Source organism: Grus americana, chromosome 18 (assembly GCF_028858705.1).
Source record: "Grus americana isolate bGruAme1 chromosome 18, bGruAme1.mat, whole genome shotgun sequence".
In the NCBI taxonomy this organism is placed as follows: domain Eukaryota; kingdom Metazoa; phylum Chordata; class Aves; order Gruiformes; family Gruidae; genus Grus; species Grus americana.
The window spans coordinates 12,733,271-12,749,762 of NC_072869.1; the positions used below are offsets into that span (position 1 = coordinate 12,733,271).

At 46.0% G+C, this 16,492-nt stretch overlaps 1 protein-coding gene across 5 annotated transcripts in view; it reads right to left on the bottom strand.

Moving 5' to 3' along the window:
- Positions 1–1,650: 1,650 nt before the first annotated feature.
- DNAH9 (dynein axonemal heavy chain 9) overlaps positions 1,651–16,492 on the bottom strand; it is a 207,313-nt gene continuing 192,471 nt past the window's right edge. For all 5 annotated transcript variants that reach the window (XM_054846795.1, XM_054846794.1, XM_054846797.1 and 2 more), the window contains 3 exons: positions 16,157–16,339; positions 8,149–8,538; positions 1,651–2,511 (listed from right to left, as the gene is read on the bottom strand). In XM_054846795.1, the coding sequence (XP_054702770.1) occupies positions 2,284–2,511; positions 8,149–8,538; positions 16,157–16,339 (801 nt within the window). In that variant the 3' untranslated portion in view covers positions 1,651–2,283. The remainder of the gene's footprint in view (positions 2,512–8,148; positions 8,539–16,156; positions 16,340–16,492) is intronic.

The following is a 16,492-nucleotide window of genomic DNA, read 5'->3' on the forward strand; positions in this document are numbered from 1 at the left end:
ATAGTCTGTTCAAACCTCTGATTTACAGGCCTCTCTGGAAAGCTTTCTCTGTAGAGCTCTCAAGTGATGCTGGCGCGCTCCTGCGCATTGAGACACAGCCATGGGCTTGGCCTGGGTTTTGGAAGAGCCTTTCACAGCGTTCCTGAAATGGCCAGGGTGGGCTTGGTGACATATGGCAGGTCAGAGTGGGCTCAGTAGGATACAGCAGGTGATCCCCAGATACCCTTTGTGGTTTCTACATGAGCCTCTTACCCATCATCCTCCCAAGATCCGCTCCACTGTCCCAAGCACTGCACACGCACCACAGCTGCATTTCGGGCCAACAGATCATCTTGTACTGCTGCTGTTTGTCCCAGGTGCAAATACATTGCTGGCCCACCCAGAAGACACAGTATGTGGGATGCACTGCCCTTGCCAACCCACTACTCCTTCCTGCCTACTGATGGGCAAGAACTCCTGAGATGCTGAGCTCCAAATTCAGCTGGGAAGCATCATTTCTAACCTGGAGGTGTAGATCCTTCTCCCATGGCTGCAGTGGCCGTACCATAGGTTGATCAAGCCCAGCTCACCTCATTTAAGAAGTCTAGAAGTTAAACATCTTGGTCTGAGGCACCCATTCTATTTCTTCACAGTAAGTGCAGGGAAATGAGAGCCAGATCTGACCTCTCTTTGATAACCAGTGCAGGATGAGGTGGGAGGACCAAGTCCCTCATGGAGCATCAGGGCAGCCCGAGGTGACACTCAGACCTGCAGGTCTCTCCAGGCTGCAGAGTCCCACCCTATGAACCCCACGGCTGACTGGAAACAGGATTCTGGAAGGTTCAATGCCACCATGCAGGCAGTGGGAACAGAGTTGGCTGGTGATCCTCCCCTTTCCCCAGCTGGTGCTAAACATCTGAGCCTATTCAGAGCCAACTCTGGCAAGTGGGGACCTCTCAAGATGACGTAGTGTTTGTCGAGGTGCTCATTGACTTTAGGAATTCATCTGAATAACAGGTTTTGTAGTATTCCCAAAGGAGCGTCACAGTCCGTGATGGAGACCTGAGTCTGGCTGTGAGATTGTAACCTGGCATTGGGTTAGGATGGGAAAGTTTGGGGGTGCTCATCGGTGCTAATTCCAGTGAGACAAAATCCTCTGCACAGCTGCCATCTTCCCGTTCCCTCCTGCTGACACACATGCCGATACCTGCAGCGCGCTCAGAGATGGCAGTGAACCCCACGGATTAAAAACCCGTGACTACCTGCATGGTGAGGGGCAGGAGGGTACTGTGCACCAGAGGAGGAAGAGAAACAGCAAATATTAGACAGAGGCAGGGTCCTGTGCTGCGCAGCAAAGCACTGCAGACTGTACAGAGAGCACGGCACGCCTCCATTTCCCCAGGCAACCAACCTGACTGCTCGCCTTGCGTAGCTCCCAAGTGCTCAGCTCTGGCAGTCCAGAGCTCTGTGTGTCTGGCTCGCTAGGACAACGCACACCCCGGTCACCCCTCTCTGTGCTTCCTGCTCGAGAAACACATCAGTTCCCACCCACCCCACTCATCACTATAAATACAACTATCCAAACGGCCGCATCTGTCCCACCTGACCCTGCCGGCACTCCACACAGCAAGCAAACGTGTGATACAGGCCTCCAGGCAATTTTTAGACTAGTCCAGGAACAATGATTTTTATTAGTATATTTCTATCATTATGAAATATTCTTCTTAAACAATCCCTGTGCTGTATTTTTACTGTTGAATACATTAAGCACATTGGATATTAACACTATTTTCAATGTTTCTAAAATTGACAGGAACATTAGCAAGCAAAAGTTTACATCCACGACACCTGCTGATCTCCCAATTTTCAACATTACACATATGACAAAGAAACACTCATGTATAGAAAAGAACAAAGTCTGAAGAATTTCACAGGTCACTGGACTACCTAAGGCTTTTGGAGAAGGCCACTGACTTTAAAACTACTTTGGATCACAAAAGAGAAATCAACATTCAATTCAGATTTGAGCTTAGCACTCTCTGGGTGCAGAAGATCTGGCTGTGGGTTGGGATCTTTCAGTGCTCCAGCGCAGCAGGGTAGGAATTACAGGATACTGATTTACAGCAGCCAAGAATCTGGTCCATGTGTCCCTCTGCACCTCTGTCACCTCCTTGCAGGCTCTATTTAGGCTGTGCCCAGGTCTCAGAGAGATGGAGCTTGGTTTCAATCTCAGCATAATATTTTTCAAATTGTCTGAGAAAGATTTCATTAGGGATTTGCAAATGAGGTGTGCTGCTGGTGAGCCTAGATCTGTAGCAGCAATGCCACACCAGCGAGCACCCACTTGGAAGGACTTTCTCTAGTTTTAAGGTTAAAAGTCCACACATAAGTTGGCCCTCTTTGCCGTGTTTTGTATACAGGACATGGGTACATACTACGGATATCTTGTTTGTCAGCAGGAATGGCTTTGATGAAGATGACAGGCATGGCCGGGGTTAGTTCCTTGAGCCTGGCATCTGTGATTATCCCGGTCTACAAAGGAAAGAAGACAAAGTCTTAGTTAGATTTCCAAGATATCCATCAGCTGTACCCCGATATGCATGATCCTCTGCACAGTTTATACAAGCTGGTCTTATTGAGGAAGTGAAAACATCTTTCCTGAGATCAAGGGGGTGGATGGGTCTCTTTGAGGTAGGGAGGATCTGGATCAAACACCTACCCGGTTTCATCAGAAGCCTCCCCCAAGCATAGCTTATTCCAAGTGTACAGATGCCTGCTCTCATCAGATGCTCAAACCCACACACACCTGAGCAGGACTTTGCAGGGGAACTTTGCCATGTTCAGCCACATCATCCTTGTGCGGCTCTTACTCAAGGTTTGGCCAGACCAGAACCACCTTGTGGGAAGCGTCGCTTGTGCTAGCACCAATTGTGGACACCCAAACAGGGCTCGGGATGGAGAACAATGCTCACTTGAGAAGAGTCTAAGAGGCACCAAGTAAGTGTCCCACCAACACCACCAAAATTTGAGCATGACCTGGCATACACTTGTCTGGGCAATGAATGCACGCAGTGTTTTGTGTGGCCCCAAAAGACACTACAGACTTGTTTCCTCTCTCACAGGTGCTCACACCAGCAAGGGGCATTCAGAAGGACTGTTCCTGAGGGGATATTATCATTGAACAGCAATTCACATTATCCTCTTCAAAGCAATGATCTCACTCAGCAGGCTGCCTGACCCAGAAGGACAGTATGCTGCCAGGGCATGAAATCAACGGCTTGTTTCTCTAACTTGGGTCTCTCTGGCGACTTCTGTTTCTCTGACAATAAAACACCCTACATATCAATCAATTTCCAAGAAAGCCTGCAAAATTGCTTAATGAAGGCTAGAGAGATCGAATAAAAACAAATATAGAAATGGAAATAAAACTTCTCAGTGCTAAAGAAACTGCCTCTCACTGCAGCTTAGCTTCACATATTATTATTATTTTAAATGCTCTTAGATCAGAGTTTTGGGATGAGATTCAACCTCTCCAGTAGTTTATTTAGTTCTGCAAATGAGAGAAGAAAAATAATCCCTCTTGCAACACACCTCGGTTTAATTGTACTAATGCCATCTGTTATACTAAGCTATGATAAATCCAACTCTGATTTAGGATTTTATATTTCCAACGTGCTGAACAACATTAAATAATTCTTATAATATCTTGCAAAGAAGCTATTTATCAAGCATTATTATGTGCTTTTTTTAAATACACATCTTTCATTTCTGAGGCTGGATTTTGATCAGATCTCTTTTTTTTTACTGCTGACAATTCTTCAAATCAAATTTCGAAGATATATTCTACCTATTTCTGGGTTAACAAGAGTTGAAATCTTCCTGAGGTATCTCTGTGGAACATATCATTTTGTTATGTCTGGGCTGATTTGCATTTGCATTTTTTATCGCTCTCATCATCAGAAATTAATGCTACTCTGAAAGCAATTTTCCCTAACTACTGGCACAGCACACCTGGTAAAAAGCCACTGTTCAGTGCTCAGAGAGCTCAGCCCTCAGATCCTAAAGAAGTCTTCACTTCTACTTGTCCTGGTTTCTCAACAGGCGATGTGAAGTGTGGACATATTAGACTGCCACATATTGATGGGTCCAAAGACACAAAACAGCTGCCACGAGCCAGGCTGACTAATAGATGGGCCCAAAAACATACACAGTAAGCCAATATCCCCTCCACTCAACTGCATTTTGAGGTGTTTCTAGCACAGGCGCACCTGCCCCACAGCTAATTTAGGGTCAGACAGCTTAAAGACCTTCAGCACAGCTTGGTGGTCTTTCAAATAGAGTTGCTTCTGTTGGCAGGGAAGGGGGGTGGTGATCTGACTAGCAGTGTAGCCAGCAGGGAACATCACTCCAAGGTGGTCCAGAGATTCAACTGGACATGAGGGAATGAGAAGAAGAGCCATCCATGGAGAACACAGTGAAGAAGACCCAATGATGTGCTATCCAGCAAAGCCAAATGAGAGAGAAATTTTTATCACTGAGTAGTTTAACAGTTGAGATACAGATAGAAAAGGGTTTGCCAAGTTATTAATTTTTCAAAACCACCATAAATAAGAGACTGGCTATGCACAGGACAATTTGCAAGTGTCCCCTCCACGGCTGCATTGTGAGTTTATCACTGGAGACCTCAGCTTGAGCCACATCCTACTCCCACTCTGGTAGCTCACAAATACACGGGCACTACTGACAGTTGACATCTGCAGAAAAAGGCTTTGTACGATGTTCCAGTTCGCCTCTCTGGGAAAAATGTCGATCTCTGATGCACGAGATTTGAAGTTCCTAATGCCTCTGCAGAAGAATGTGGCAAGATGTGATGTTTGAGGCTGTAGCACCAGAACTGGGCTCTACCAGGACTGCATTGCACGCTGATGTTATTTTCATCTGCATCCACTGCTGCAAGCGTCTCAGATAAAAAACAGTGGTGTGCAACTCTTCCCAAACATATCGAGCTACTTGAACTGTCAAATAAATGTGTCTGTTCCTTGCCACACAGATCTGCCCTTCTAGGCCTCTCTACTGGTTTAAGACTGGTGCTTTATATAGGACTAGCTTTAAAAAGTACACAGAAACCACAGCTGGTGCGGCTTGAAGGAGGCACGATACCCTCAGTATCGCTCAGCACAGACTGTGCATCTCTCCAAGGACAAGGTGCTGGGCTGTCCACACCTGGCACGTGTGTGCAAAACCCACCTCTGCCTTTGTCCTGTCAAGCTCCAGCACCCTTGGCGAGTAGCAGGGCACATCCTGGGCATCACACTCTCCACTGCTGGGAGCGAGAAGGCCAGGGATCAGTCAGCAATCTCCCATGGCCTGAGATGAAATGTCTCCTGGTGTCACCAGTCAAACTCTCTCTCACAGACTCCCGCTGACTTTAACGGTGCTACAGCAACAGATCATTTGGACCCAAAATAACCTGCTTGGTTTCATTTCATATAATAGCTGCCTGCTGTTTTGTAATGAATGTTTTATAAATTTAAGGCACCCAAGGGCAAACATAAATGTTTAAATAAATAGAAAAATGTGAGTAGCAGAACATAGACGGACTTTTTCCTTTTTTGGAGGCACAATCTAAATGTGAAATATTATTTTAAAAGTGGAGGTGTTCCCCAGAGGAGTTCTTCTAAACATGACCTGCCATTCTTATCAGAGGATTAATTTGGAAGGGGTATACAACCCAAAAGCACTGTACGCTCGTTTTTAAAATATGGCACCCGTTAATATATACTGGTGCTCACTGGATTATGGGTAAAATGAATAGTTCCACTAGGTGGAAATGATATTTCACTGTGAGCAGCAACATATGAAAATACTATTTTCCTTTCTGAAATATATTGAAGCATGATACCCAGAGATTATGAATGGTTCTATAAATGTAATTGCTCAGTATCTTCCAATCACAAGGAAAATGTAACCAGAAAAATACATTTACCAAAGTCTGGATGGTCTCTGAAAACAAACCTCATTGCTGAATGCAATCACCCATACAAGTTACTGGAGGGAGGCAGAAGGGAGAAGCCATGTGTTTCCCAAAAGATTTCTGGCTTTGCACCACCAAAACTTCTCACTCTTCACTTCCAGTACCACTTGGGGATGGGTAAAACCGAGGCAGACCTCAGCCATTTGGACCATTATATTTTCTAATAAAGGTGGTAACGATGTAAAGGAAAACATAACAGCAGCCACTGGAATCTGTTTTTAATGGAGTATTTGATATGCAAGACCAGGATTTTTTTTTTTTTACTTTCTCTGTACTGTTGTGTCCAGCTGATTTGTATCAGCTTAAAATGTCAGGTTTTGAGAGTAACTGAAATCCAGTGCTCCCTGTAGTAAGGGGTTGTAATCTCCAAGAGCTGCGAGGGGTTTTGTATGGCAACGACACCAAAGGCTTAGACAAGGGAAGAGGCAGGGAACTGTAGGACCAGGGCTTGGGAAATGGACTGGGCTGGCCTCTGTTCTGCTATCAGCAGAGCCAAAACCAGCAAGGCAGGAGATCTGACCTTATACCCACATGAGATCTTTACTGCAACCTTCTGACAGAGCCTTTGCCAATGTTTCTGACTGCCTGTGGCTTTCCAGACCCAATGCGCACATCAAGCCATTTCCAGAGAGAAAATGGAGCCTTGACCTTCCCAAGGATTTGTGATAAAATGCACTGGATGCCATCAGTCTGTGAGTTCAAAACTTTGCCTAATTTCCTATCCTTTGTGGAAAACTATTTCAGAGAGGGAGCACAAAAGTAGGTGGAAAGTATTAGATCTGAACTGGAAGGTCAGGCTGGGATATGGTATATAAGAGGCGTGGCCTCTCGCCTCATCATCCGGCCACCAAGCCCCACAACAGATGAAGGAGGATCTTCAAGGTTAAGACTCTAAAGGACTGCCTCTGAAATAAAAGCCTCTTCCTGCAAGGGGGCAAACTTGACACAGACAAGTTAATTCTGGGTGACCCACTTTGATCAGCCTTCACTCCCTCACAGATCACTGGCGGCAGGAGCATCGCACTGGCTGCCCAGAGTGAGAGCTGCATGAATCACTGTCATTTAACTCCCAGACACAGCACAAATTGGGAGTCATGGTACCACAGGCCAGGCAACTCAGAGGACCAAGCCCGGTGGGGATTTGTCAGCCTAATGGCTCTCGCTCTGCAGACTGCACTCCTAACAGCTGACAACTGTCAGAAGGAATGACAGGGACAGTTGTGCTCCTCTGGGATGCTGCGCTGAGAGGTGCACTGCAAGAGGAGTGCTGACAGCCATATGGGCAGGAAACAGCAAGTACACGTTTCCCTTCAGCTGCGCCGTTGGAGGTTCTCACCTTGGCTGCCCTGAGGCTGGCTGTGCTACAACCGAAAGGCATTGGGCCACATCCAGAAGGGGAAAGAGGAAGAGCAAGGGCCACCCCCACTCCAGGATCAGCCCACCCCCCAAGCTGAGTCATCAGCCTGGGTCCTCCTTGACTGTTCAGGTTAGACTTTTGTGCAAGCTTTATTTGTCATACTAAAGGGATGGCTAAAGGTTGTGATTAATTTTTGGCCACAAGCTCTATCTAAGCAGATGACATCCTGCAGCACCCAACAGAGGAAGGACAGCAGTCTGGATTTGGCACATCACACGCATTCAGCTCTGGGGACACGTAGGGAGTCACTTTCTCCTCACTGCTGCTAAATAGGTGACAGAGTAATGACAATGCAAAAGTCTGCCATGTCACTTTTGGAGGCAGCAGCGAAATCACAACCATGTGCAGGTGCAGTGACAGTACAGCCCTGAGGGGACCCCATGTCTTCTCTCTGTAGTAACACCATGACCACAGTTTAGTCAATGTACATGGAGGTTGAGATGCACCTTGTAAAAACGAGATGTATCAGTCCAAGTTGGCCACTCTGAACTCCCTTCACAGCCATGAAACACACCAAGGAGTGGTTCATCTGACCACCTTGGATGCCCACTCTGAGAGAAGAGGCCCATCTTTCACATCTTTCCCATTCCTGAAGAGGCAGCTCAAATTTTAGATGAGCACCGGTCTGGGCTGAAAAGTTGCCCAGAGTACAGTACCGAGCAATAAGGGCAGAACATCCATGGCTTCCCTCTCATCACAAGAGCCTTGGTGAGCTCACCTGTGTATCCCAGCGCGCACCCTCCATGAACAAACTGTGGACATATGCCCCTTCCCGAGGAGGACTGGCAAAGTCTTCTCTGTTCTTTTTTGTCACATCACACTGCAATGTCATCTTGTCCAAAGGCCACTCGTATTTTCGGGCTGTGGACTGCATGATGGCTGTCAGGAAAGACTGGGGATTGAAGAACCCAGCAAGCCACACTGTAGAGGGTAAGGAAAAGTCTCCCGTCCAGGCCTCCAGCTCCTTGATGCGAGTGAGGAGGTCAGCAAACCACGTGCCCAGGCTGGCTGTGGAAGGGTAAGCCCTCTTTATCCAGGACTCAGGCACCGTGTCCAAGAAGAGAGCATTCTGCAAGTTCTCCATGTCACTTGTCATGGTCAGTTCTCCCTGAGTGAAAAAGGGTGTAATTAGCACTGACAACTGTTTGACCTGAACAAAGCCTGCTTGAAAGCAGAGGCTGGGTGAGGAAGTGTGGAAGAGCACACCCCCTCCTCTCCTCCACTTCCCCTCGCTCCCCTCCTCCGTTATTACTTTGCAGTGCAAGTCTTTTTTCTTTTTTTTTGACTTCACGTGTCTGCAAATGTAATCACAGTTTCTTTCACAGCAGGGAACACACAACAAATTAAAATATGATTCAGCCAAGTGAGATATAGAGAGACGTTTGGCTTTTCCTTTATCCAGCAATTAATTATTTTTAAAGCTTTTAAAGCTCCTGTCCAGGCAGGAGAAGAGCTGGAACATCACTGCATGGCCAGAAGGGGCTTCTGCACAGCAACAACAGCAGAGGACAGAGGTCCCCATCTGCCAACCTGTCTTGCTGTCTGGGGACATTTACTGCATGCAGGGAGCTTGGATCCAGGACACTGGAAAGACTGCTGAGGTTTGTCCAGCCTTCAGACTATTACCCCCTTACAGTCTTCCACAGGACTACCAATGATACCCAAAGATGGGTGTGCTGACATTCAGAGGGACCTGGGCAGGCTGAAGAATTTAGCTGAGAGGAACCTCATGAAGTTCAACAGAGGGACCTGAGGAGGAATAACCCCATACACCAGTACACACTGGGGACCAACTGCCTGGAAAGCAGTTTCAGAAAAGGACCTGAGAGTCCTGATGGACAACAAGCTGACCATGGATCAGCAATGAGCCCCTTCAGCAAAGAAGTCCACCAGCCTCCTGGGCTGCATTAGGAGGAACACTGCCAGCAGGTTAATGGCAGCACTCTGCTAAACACCAGTGGGGCCACATCTGGCATGCTGGGATTATTCAGCCTCAAGATTGAGATGGTTTAGGGATGGTTTATTTCAATACATATAAATATCTGATGGTGGGGTGTAAAGAAGGTGGAGCCAGACTCTTCGCAGTGATGTCCAGTGACAGGACAAGAGGCAATGGGAACAATTGAAAATACAGGACATTCCACTGACACACAAATACAAACTTTTTTACTGTGAGGGTGGTTGAACACTGGAACAGGTTACCCAGAGAGGTAACCATCCTTGGAAATTTTCAAAACCCAGCAGGGCATGGTCCTGAGCAACCTGCTCTACCTGACCCTGCATTGAGCATGGATTGGACTAGAAGATCTCCAGAACAACTAATGTGTGATTCTGTGACGCTCCAGCCAAGCAGTCTGCAAAGACAAAAACTTGCAAATGCAGACTCAGCTTCTACAGGTATGTAATGGCCTTCAGAATTTAAATCTTTGCATGCCCCATGCTGAGCTAGAGGGGTACAACACACCATAGCAGTCTGGAGACTTATAGTTAATGTTGATCACTGATTTCCATTACAAATACTTACATTTGTCCCCTTATCATTTTGCTAAAATTTATCTGACTTACAGTTTCTCTTTGCCTCAGGCTGAGTGTTTTTGGAAAGATTAACTGAAATCAGTTGAGCCGTTGCTGAGAATGAGGGCGAGGGAATTGGGTCAGTCTATTCACATTAAAAAATTCCAACTGTTCTTTCAGAGGACTTCAGTGCCTCCAGCCATGAGGTCAGCAGAGGTGCCCTTTACTGGGGCCGCAAAAATCTATGAAGCTTTAGCAAAAGTTGAAATCCGCTTAAAGCAACCCCAACACACGGTCAGCAATGCTTCTCAGAGTCCGGCAGGTAAAAATCTTTGCAGTTTATTCCTATGCTGACCATGCCCCACAGAGCTCTGAGCTGCAGATCACACTGACAGGCTACAGCAGGGCAAGATCACAGCTGGACACGCAACCAGACCATGGGAGAGCAATAACGAGTGCCCTTGCTGATGGCCCACGCTGCATCCAGCACTAACCAGTGGGAGCAGGCTCAGTGCTGAGTGATCAAGACTCATGCAAATGAGGATGCTGACACTCTTGGGTTAGCAAGCATTTTCTCCAAGGAAGTACACTGCAAAGAGACCACAGACTCCTGAGCTTGGAAGACAACTTGTTATCAGACAGGGAAAGCTCTGACCTAACCACACTGTTGCAAATACCACCCTCAGAGCTGCTGGATGACAGCTAAGACAAAGGGTTTGAATGCACATCTACCCCACACACTGTGTCTTATCAAAGGGAGGAAGGGTGTCAGCTGAATCCAGGCACTGGAAATGTCCACTCTAGCACTTCTGGCTTTTTAGCAGCACTTATCTTTCTCTTTTTTTTGTTTGTTTGGTTTGGGTTTGGTTTTTTTTTTTTCACCCTGTAAAAGTTTCTAAACATCCACAATAGAATTCACTTTGGCAAGAAGCAAGGGTAGTACTTAAAGGGGATGTGTCTCCCGAGCACCCACCAACTCAAATCAGAGCTGAGAGCACTTTTGTACTGCCCCCGTGCCTGGAAGCCCCCTTCAGAGCTGCTCCCCAGAGATCTGTGGTTTCCCACCCAGAAATCCCCTCCCTGGGAAGTGGTCATCTCTCAACAGGATGGACTGGTTCAAGGCATTATTAAACCTCTGCTGCAAAGATGACTTGTTAAAAGTAGTAAGCATTTAAAGGCAGCAAGCATCTGAACCCGTGGAGAACAGGTTTCTCATGGACAGAGAAAATCACATGTACAAAGGTTTTAAGATCTTTTTTTGTTTTAACAGTCTTGAAGCTAAAAGTGACAAATAGGGTTAAATGAAAAGGTGGAAGGATTATTTGGAATTAGTCCTAGAACATGAGGAACAACTGTAACCACCTTTCAAAATACACATCACTTTCTGTCATTTCATGTGAGCAGAGGCGAGGTAAGTCGCTGCCAGTAAATCATCTCATTATTTCTATTCAATGATTTTACATTTGTAGGGAATCTCGAAATGATGGGTTACCTTTTAAAAGATCTTCAAAATCCTGGGTAATTCCAAGCACAAGGGTCAAACACAAATTAAAGATTTCTCATTCTGGTATTTGCCATAAAGTGACAAAGAAATACAAACGCAGTGCATGCCCTGTGCATTTCCTCTTAGGCACCCGAGCTCTTTCACATTATCTAAACACACTTTAAGACAATTTACTGACCCGCAATTAAAGCTCACACAACAGAAAAGCATGGCCATGTCTAATCAGAGGGTCTGGTAATGAGTTTCACAAGGCTGTCAAAATGATTTGTCCTCCTCAGGGGGCAGCTGCCATGGCTTTGTTATTTACAAACTTCTGCTGGCACGTGAACTCTGACGTATCATTGTGGTTCCTTCTTCATTCATACCACATGGGTCATCATCTCCCATCCCCGGACAACTTAGACCCTGAGAGGACATACTCAAGAGGCTGGTCTCTGGCCAAAGCCATGGCAAGACCATGCAGGAAAAAAAAAAGTCTGAGGGGAAAAGTACTGCAATGGTCATAGTGGGACAGAGAACCACAGGGTCTTCTAATAGCGAGAGCCAGAACTATTTTGCACTCCTGTAAAGGTTTTAAAGTGGGTAAAAATATTGCAAGATGTGTGCAAGCAGTCAAATTGATTTAAAGACATAACCCTCATGATCATATATCCTGTCTAGTTTTATTTTCAGGAAACAAATGAATTAGCAAATGTAATTCTCAGGAAGGCTTAAGAAAAGCAATTTTTAAAGCCTGCGCACTCAAGCGTACTTGCTGGAATCTCCTGTGAGGGTTCAAAGCATCTATAGCAGCTATCTCATATAGCTGTCCAAACACAATCATGCATAAATTTGCATTTCAGATGCTGAATACTAAAGTGCATCCGGAATGATTCAAGTTACTTTTTTTTTTTTTTCCAAAATGCTGAGAGTAATTTTCATTAAAGACATCCTTGAAGGAAATCCTAATCAGCCTGCAGACATTCCCTCAAGATGAGCAGACTATTGTCATAAATTGTTTTCTCAGTTAAGGTTATTTTCACTTGATACAGTGAAATACCCAGCTAGCCTTACAAAATTTGTTCTTACTTTATCCTTTTATAATATTGTTGTGGTTTAACCCAGCCGGCAGCTGAAACGACCGCATAGCCATTCGCCCACTCTTCCCCCACAGCGGGATGGGGGAGAGAATAGAAAAGAAAAAAGGTAAAACTCATGGGTTGAGATAAAGACAGTTTAATAGGACAGAAAAGGAAGATGATGATGATGATGATGATGATAATAATAATGATGATGATGATGATAATAGAATATACAAAACAAGTGATGAACAGCACAATTGCTCACCATCTGAAGCTGATACTCAGCTAGTTCCCGAGCTGCACCACCTCCCGGCCAACCTCCCAGCTACATAGGGAGCATGATGTCGTATGGTATGGAATATCTCTTTGGTCATTTTGGGACCGCTCTCCTGGCTGTGCCCCCTCCCAGCTTCTTGGTCCCCCACCCACATTCTCGTTGGCAGGGCAGTATAAGAAGCTGGAAAGCCCTCGACTGCTTGGCAACAACTAAAATATTAGTGTGTTATCAACATTATTCTCATCCTAAATCCCAAACACAGAACTACACCAGCTGCTAGGAAGAAAATTAACTCTATCCCTGCCAAAACCAGGACAAATATATATAATCCTCATTTTGGAGGCGTATCCTTCACTGAAGTTCCAAAATAGAAAATCTACTTGCAAAATTTACACTGGGTACAACATTAAGATGCAAATGTTTCAGCCCAGCCTCTGGTCTCACCTAAGTCATCAAAACCAAAGGGCTTTGAAATGCAACATGCCAGTTAGTTTTGATGGCTACCAGTCTATTGCATTTTCTCTTCCTCTTAATGGGATGTCTCCTATTTTTGGACCAAACAATCACTTTCCACTACACAGACACAATGAATTATTCAAAAATTCAAATTAGGCATGACATTTCCAAATTGCCTTCTTTTAGCAGATAGTCAGTTAAAAACAATAAGACTTGCTTCCTCTGTGTTTTCTTTATTCTCTTCTGAGATCTGTGGTTCCTGTTATGTAAACTCTCCTCCTCCAAGTGTTGTCAGTAAAGATCCCCAATCCCAAAGATTAACATGCATTAACAGCTCGCAGAGGAGCTGCTCTCAGAAGGAACAATTAAAGAATGATTTCTCTCCCAAACTGAGTGTGAGACCTGGCTGTCAAGTCAGGACAGCAGCACTGCCTACAGAAAGAGCCATCAGCAGGGTCAAGCATCCCCTGGCCGTTACATGGTACCCAGGGCAGGGGAAGGGCCAGTTGGGGGATGCTGAGCAGCGGTGTGGGTCATGCACAATGTCTAACTCAGCTCTGCAGGGACACACATGCAACCTTTACTTGCAGGCACGGAAGAGTTGCCCACTGGTGGTATCTCAGACCCTTCAAATTTGTCTTTTCAGCATACACGAGATGACGAAATGCTAACATGAATAGATACTGCTACTCATCTGCCCTTCAGTAGTCCTTAAGTCCTGGCCCTGTGGTGTCTCTCAATCACATCGTAGGTGCTGAGGCTGTTGGGACCAACCTATGCAGCAATGCATAGGTGCCTTTTCTGCAGATACCATCTCACTTCCCTGCCACGATTTGTGGCATGGTTTGGAGGAGAAATTTGCACCCTCTATTATTGCCTGATTTCTGTGCTTTATTTTGTCTGTGGTTTATTTAAACCCATGCATCCACTCATTCTCCCTACCAATATTAAATAGCTTATTCTTCTCCACATTAAATCTAATTGCTACACATTGTCCCAGTTACAATTATATCTTGTTTGGTGCTCCAGGATTGAAATATTAAATCACTTCTATTTACCTGTCTCAGGAAACAGAATTTTCAATTCCACTGCCTTATGCTAGAAAATAAAGGAAATCTGTTTATAATAATTGACTACATAAATATCAGCCTATTTTAAAATGGATTGCACATACTGGGCCACCACGAAGTGTATATGGTATGTCTCTCTCTTTAATCAAGACAATAAGCATCTAGCAGTGAACGTAATGCAGAAACGTCTGAGCTAGCGTGGACCCTAGCTGCTGGGTTCACAGTGTACAGCACATCGCAGCTGGGATTTACAAGCAGCCAAGTCCTATCCCTGTGGAGCTGCAGCTACCTAAAATCCCAGAGCCAACCCTAGCACCTCTGTGTGCACGCTGCAGATACATCCTCTGAAGATCTCTCTTCAAAGCTGCCCTCAGGAGAGGGCTGGGATTGTCACTCAGTCTCAAGACAGGTCGTCCTCGCTCACCCGTCAGTTCCTTCTACTAATGGGGTCATACAAAGTAGTTGCAGTTCCTTTAAGTGCAATGGTTCCCATGCTATGCAAAGTACTTTTGTGAGCTGAGCATTTTGGTGAAATGGGATGGCAATCTGTCATTCAGGAAATGATGGAACAGGGAATGCCCAGCGACCGATATCCTTAATTGCTGCCTCACACCATGAAATCATCCAGGGAGCAGCTTGTGTTGATGATGCAACCTGTTCTAGCGGACGGTGTTGCTGCCTTTGGCAGGTGGGTTGGAACTAGATAATCTTTGAGGTCCCTTTCAACCCTAACCATTCTATGATCCTATGCAGGGAAGGCATCGGGCATCGGGGCAGCATTGAAGCCACCATCTTTGTTCTGCAAGCTCCAGGCAGGGTTCCTTTGCTACACTTAGGCTTTCCAAGGGACGTACAGCACTTGGCTATGATGAAGAGTCTTTTGGGATGACAGGGTGAAGGGGAAGTGTTGCTACAGGGCACCAGGGCTGGCGAGGCAGGTTCTGACTCGCAGTGCAGTCTGATGTACACTGGTTTATCCCATAATGGGCAGTAAGTGGCCTTTTATATTTTGTCCCACCAACTGCCTGGGAGGAGATTCAGCAGATTACTTCCCCTACCAGTGGATGCAGCCACAAAGCACAGCCCTCTTGCACATCCTGCTGAACACAGATATTTGCGTCCTACCTGGTGTGTCCCGCCAGTCCCAGAGCTCCTCCCTATTCTCCATCTGCAATGGCCAAAGCCACCACCCAGAGGGACACAGATATCACCTTCCTGGAGCAAAGCCCAGTTTCTTACCAGGGTGGAGAAGCAGCTGTGGGTGGAGTAATCATAGATAGTGTCTCCACAGGGAAGGTCTGGTCCTGACCCTCCTCCATTAGCAAATGACTCACACCCAGCAAGGAGAGCTGTCTCTCTTCCAAAACTCTTGAGTTTTTAGGCTTTTTCTCTTACAGCTCTGGACATTTTGTGTCCTTACACATGACCAATCTTTTCTTTGATTTCAGCTCAGCTTGTGCCTTTCATGACACTTTGTTACAAGTTCCCCACAGTACCTGAGCACTTTGTAAAAAGGTGTGATTTTTTTGGCTTACCTTTAAGTAGGCCACATCTCAATTTCTGAGTGACCTGTTGTTGCTGTGCTGCAGTATCGGGTGGACAGAAGTGCCTGGTCTCTGTTCCCAAAAGCAGTCATTGCTATGTGTATCTTTAACCTCTCGCAGTGCCTGCGTTCATGAACAATGTGCTATCGGAAATCCATCTGTGAACCTTCCCCGTGGAGTCAAGTTGGTTTTGCAGCCAGCAGTGCTGAATGCAGAGCGTGACCCCTTTTATTCCCTGAGCACCTTTTCCATTCATCAAGATTTTACGATGCTGCAGTCGCAAGCACGCAGAGCTCCTACCTTCAGCCCCAGATCCAGTTCCTTGAGAGAGCTCTTTATTTCACTGGTGAGGATGTTCATGCGCTCGCATTCCTGGAAGGCAACCACAACGTACGGCGTCCTCTCCTCCACCTTTGCCATTAGTTCTGCGATGTTAAACTCATCCATCAATTTCTCTAACATCTCTTCCAGAAGAGCTTTCACCTGTGTGCCGAAGGGAAAAGAGAGAGGGATGTCGTGAGTGACCCACCGGGCTTCTTCAGCTGACAGCTGCCTGAACGCGGGATGAAAACTACATCTGCCAGCTAGTGTCTCCGAAAACAATGAGTGTCGGCTGCGCTGGGCATGGCGCCTTTC